The sequence below is a fragment of the Asparagus officinalis genome, chromosome 5 (assembly GCF_001876935.1).
Source record: "Asparagus officinalis chromosome 5, Aspof.V1, whole genome shotgun sequence".
Taxonomy (NCBI): Eukaryota; Viridiplantae; Streptophyta; class Magnoliopsida; order Asparagales; family Asparagaceae; genus Asparagus; species Asparagus officinalis.
The window spans coordinates 24,460,077-24,465,397 of NC_033798.1; the positions used below are offsets into that span (position 1 = coordinate 24,460,077).

The 5,321-nt window shown below is 39.7% G+C and overlaps 1 protein-coding gene across 1 annotated transcript; it reads right to left on the reverse strand.

Annotated features, from left to right (window-relative positions):
* Positions 2,111–3,879, reverse strand: LOC109841627 (16.9 kDa class I heat shock protein 3-like). Its single transcript, XM_020410581.1, has 2 exons — positions 3,630–3,879; positions 2,111–2,457 (listed from the first exon to the last, which is right to left on the reverse strand). Exons 1-2 carry the CDS (start codon positions 3,877–3,879, stop codon positions 2,186–2,188), a joined length of 522 nt encoding a protein of 173 aa, XP_020266170.1. The 3' UTR covers positions 2,111–2,185.

Sequence of the window (5,321 nt, forward strand, 5' to 3'; positions counted from 1 at the left end):
TGGTGTCAGATGTTTAATTAGCAGCATCCTGCAGTGCAACAGAATGAAGGGAAGCATGTTTGCTTCATGTGGACCTGAGATTCACGGATAATAAAAGTCTCCACACATATAATCTTTGAGAGCTATTCTATTTGCCCATCATAACTATAACTGATAGGTTGGGGGTGGATACCAACCTCCGGCGGCGGAGGAGCTCCGACGAGCTCCAGGATGGCGGCGGCGAGGTCCAGGCGGCGAGGTCCAGGCGACAGGACGAGCTCGAAGCCTCGAGCTCTGCGTTCGTTCGAAGCTGGCGTCGATGGCGAGCTCTGCGTCGATGGCGAGCTCTGCGTTCGCCTGCCCCCTGAACTCTGCGTTCTTTGGCGAACCCGACCTTTGCGTCTGGGTTATTTGCTGGCGACAGGCTGTCGCCAGCTCCTCATCTCCGCTTATATAAACCCCCTCACCTAGGGTTTCGAAGATGCTGATTCTTCCCCCTCCCCTCCGATTCTTTCTCTCTGGCGGCGGCGGCGAACTGCCCTAAAACGCAGCAGCGTTTTCCCCAAATCGCAGTAGCGATTTCGATTTTTCTCCAGCTCTCAAAGGGGTGTTTTGAGGGGAGATTAAAAGAGAGATTAAGAGAGAGAGAGAGAGAGAGAATTAAAGAGGAGTTTGATTGTGGGGTATTTATTCTCAAGTGGGTATTGAAAGGGTTCATACCCTGTTATTATTAACACTGTAGCTACAGTGTTTATTTGAGAAATCCCAGTTTAGGGATCTGCTCCTAAAATTGTAATTTCTTGTTGGATTAATAAGAAATTTACTGTGTGGCTCCCGAGGACGTAGGCAGTTGCCGAACCTCGTAAATCTTGGTGTACTATTCTCTATACCGCGTTTCCGTTGCATTAGAGGATTTAGGCGTTAAATTCCCAAGGCGGCATTTATTATGCGGAGGAGGTAAGTCTTGCGGTATAATACATATTTTCAATTTAAATGTATCTGCACGAAATATGACATTTTGGAATTATTAATTGAGCATAAAAATAAGCTCATTTTAAAAAAGATTAATTGGTATTAATGGATAAAAACAGTTGGCTATGTTGTTGGAGAAAAGATAATTTTACCGTAATAAATAGTTTCACGTGGACTAGTGTCATGAATAGTAAGGGGTTAAATTGCTTCACATCTTATTGAGCTTTGAATAGTTTTTTTATTTTCTTTGGCTTTATTAGTAAGTAGATAGGTTGAAGAGAGAGATTATTGCACGTGAATATGAATCTCTAGAAATAAATTAATGTTAGCCAACATTAATTATACCTCCCTTAGAGCCCAGGTAGAGATCACCGGGTTGTGTGCGCATCCGAAGTGGTTTTGTCGACGCCCGTGCGAGTAGTAGGCATGCATCCGAAATGGTTATATATACGGCTAATTAATGATCATCATTTTAAGTAGGTTAGAATTAATATAAAACTATAATCATTGATCCTCATTCGGAGGAGTTTTTGTATAGTTAGAGAAACTAAATTTAAGATGATATCAAAACGACTCATATTCAAATCCCACCGATTACGAATTAAATACAGATTTTTTAAAAATTAACATTAAATGATGATGTAAAATTAAGGATGGATTTTCGAATGGTTAAAGGAACTAAATTTAAAAAAGTACTTATTCCTAATAATGATGTAAAGTTAAGGGCGTGCACTTCAAGCAATATGTTCTGTGCAACCCTAAGATTTTCACATGGTTATAACGAGGAGCGTGTTTAAATAGAACCGGTTATTTACAATTTTTTTAAATAACTAATCGGATTGTTAATCACTGTACTTATCACCTAATGCTTGTATACTTAATCACATAAACATCCAGATGATGATCATCTCACGTTAGCTATAAACAGTAACTTTTAGCTAGCTAGTATATGTGTGTAAGGAAAGCGACATAAAACTTACATATACAATACATATACCTCCCACTACCATATATGTACATACGCACATCCACATCAAACTTACATACATACATACATCCACATCAAACTTACATACATACACCACATCAAACTTACATACATACATACATCCACATCAAACTTATATACATACATACACATACACACACGTACCTCCCACTACCGTATACGTACATACGTACATCCTTATACGTACCCACACATTTACACAGCATCCACGAGTCAGCTACGTAACTAAGCCACCTCTATAGACCTAACATTAGGAGGCTTTTCCTCCTCAGCAAGCTTAGGGATGGTGACTGTAAGCACGCCGTTGTCCATGCTGCACCTGGTCTCCTCCATCCTCGCATTTTCCGGCAGCCTGAACTTCCTATGGAAGCTCCCCGTCCTCCTCTCGATGCGGTGCCAGGTGTCTCCGGCGTCCTCCTCCTCCTTGGCCTTCTCCCCACTTATGCTCAGCACGTTCCCGTCCTCCACTTGCACCTTCACCTCCTCTTTTCTCACCCCTACGTACCCCAACGAAAACAAATAGAACATGCATGGGTTAATATTTTATACTCCCGCCAAAAGGATTATTTATCATGTTATTTAAAAAGGATTTTTTTTTTTAAATTTCTCCATATATTTTCACCAAGTCATAGATATTTAATCATCAACTATAGCTAATTAATATTAATTTTACTTCTTGAAAATGATTTATTTGCCAAAATAACTAGATCGTAGTTAATTAATAAAAAGAATTCTGATATTACAATATTAATTTTTTTTCCCTTATGTTATGTTCAATTTATAACATTTCAAATCAAGTATTGATAATATGCCAACAATAGTAAGACTACTTTTTAATCTAACAAAATATATAAGTCAATCAACTGTTAAAAGTGTTCCTTGTTTTCATTTAAAAAAGGTTTTAGTTTTTATTTTTATTTAGGGTCATAGGTAAAGGTAGAATATGGTTACAAATTTAGAGATAAAACAAGAATCGCTAAAATTAAAACAATGATTTTTTTAAACTATAAAGCCTACGTATATTAAAAGAAACAAAAAAGTGTCTTTTAATTTACTAGAAACCACTTTTAAAAATAAGATAATTGCACCAAAGCGTACATATATTTAAAAAAAGTGCCTTTTTACTAGAAAGCACGTTTAAAATAAGATAGTTATACAAAAGCAACCTTTTAATTTCAATTTACATATAAATTATTTTTAAATTATTTTTAAAATGAATCTTTTAGCAATCAACCACCTCCCAATCAAATTTTTTTCCCCTAAAAATTAAAAATTACTCCTAAAAAATTCACTTTTTAAAGCAAGGTGACAATTACCCTAAAAAACTAACTTCCAGGGCGTGTGACTCAGTTCATTAATGTTTAGCCCATTTAAAGCATATGCGACTGTTTTATCAATGTTTGGGTCTTGTTAAGAAAGAAATTTTGTATCTTAAACTCTAAATTTTTTGAACTTGTTTTTTTTTAAATTTTTTAGCCAAATTTTAACTAGATTCAACCACGTTAGAAATAGTTTATATATAAATTAAAATTAAAAGATGCTTTCGACGTGACCGATACAGTTACTTTTTTATAGCGGAGAGAATCCAAATCCATTTTTAAGACGGGTTTCGAAAAAACCCAAGCGAAAACCAAAGAGAAGTAAGAAGTGGTGAGTGTAAAGCGCCCGCCTGGGAGCTCAGCAACGAAGATGTGGGCGGTGTTCGTCTCGCGCCAATCAACGCGGGCGTCCGCCAGAGCAGCGGTGCCGTCGCCGTTACCGCGCCTTCTCCTACCGGCTGTGCCCCACAACAGGTTGGCGCCACCTCCCCAGAATGGGTCCCACGGGTCATCTGACAAGAACGGGTCGGTCCAGTCTGTCCAAGACCCGGCCCATGGGATCAGAGAGGTCGACGCTCCTCGTCTCTCCTTTTTCCCCATTGTTTTTTTTATCCGATTTTGGAATATTGCATGTGGCCCATTGGGCTTTTTATAGAGCGAACGAGAGAGAGAGAGAGAGAGCTGCAGCCTGACACGCGGTGGTGTACGTGCGAGTATCTGGGGCACGTGGCACCGTGGCGAGAGACGTGCCAGTGGCACGTCGCAGTGATGAGTTGTTCGGAACAGGACATAAAACTCGATGGCGAGCTCTGCGTTCGCCTGCCCCCTGAACTCTGCGTTCTTTGGCGAACCCGACCTTTGCGTCTGGGTTATTTGCTGGCGATAGGCTGTCGCCAGCTCCTCATCTCCGCTTATATAAACCCCCTCACCTAGGGTTTCGAAGATGCTGATTCTTCCCCCTCCCCTCCGATTCTTTCTCTCTGGCGGCGGCGGCGAACTGCCCTAAAACGCAGCAGCGTTTTCCCCAAATCGCAGTAGCGATTTCGATTTTTCTCCAGCTCTCAAAGGGGTGTTTTTGAGGGGAGATTAAAAGAGAGATTAAGAGAGAGAGAGAGAGAGAGAATTAAAGAGGATTTTGATTGTGGGGTATTTATTCTCAAGTGGGTATTGAAAGGGTTCATACCCTGTTATTATTAACACTGTAGCTACAGTGTTTATTTGAGAAATCCCAGTTTAGGGATCTGCTCCTAAAATTGTAATTTCTTATTGGATTAATAAGAAATTTACTGTGTGGCTCCCGAGGACGTAGGCAGTTGCCGAACCTCGTAAATCTTGGTGTACTGTTCTCTATACCGCGTTTCCGTTGCATTAGGGGATTTAGGCGTTAAATTCCCAACAATAACTCCTACTGACCCCTTTATAAAATTTCACTTGTTTGTTTGCACTTTCAACCACATAGTAAACTGCCGATTTGTCGTACCAAATACTGACGTGTCACGGTAGAGCCAAATCACTTCAAAATCACCCGATTTGGTGAGAAAGCTGACATTTTGTCAGAAATAATTAAAGGAGAAAAACAAAAAAAAGAAGAAGAAGAAATAATCTCCCAGAAAGCTTACGGCTATTACCTCTCCCCTTCCTCTCTCTTTCTTCTTCCTCTTTTTTCCTCTCGTCCTAATACATAATGTTCTGCAGTCCAAAAAATATTAATAATAATAAAGATGGCCTCCTTCTCCTTCCCTCATCCTCTTACACCCATTGAAACCTCCAACGGAGTTAGGGTAGTGAAAGGGAAACTCAAACCCGAATCTCCTCTTCCTCTCTCACTCCATCTTGACACTCTGCAGAAAATGAGAAACGAAAATTAGGATTTTGAAGGATTATTGTCGAAGCTCGTAAGCATCATGAATCAAACCTCTCACACTTGCTTCTTTTTGGATTTTACCTTGTTCCCTTCACCGATATGTTTAATTGGGAATTGGATGGTCAAATCCTTGATAACAATCCCTGAGTTGAAATCATTTGGTGCAACATAGTTTTTA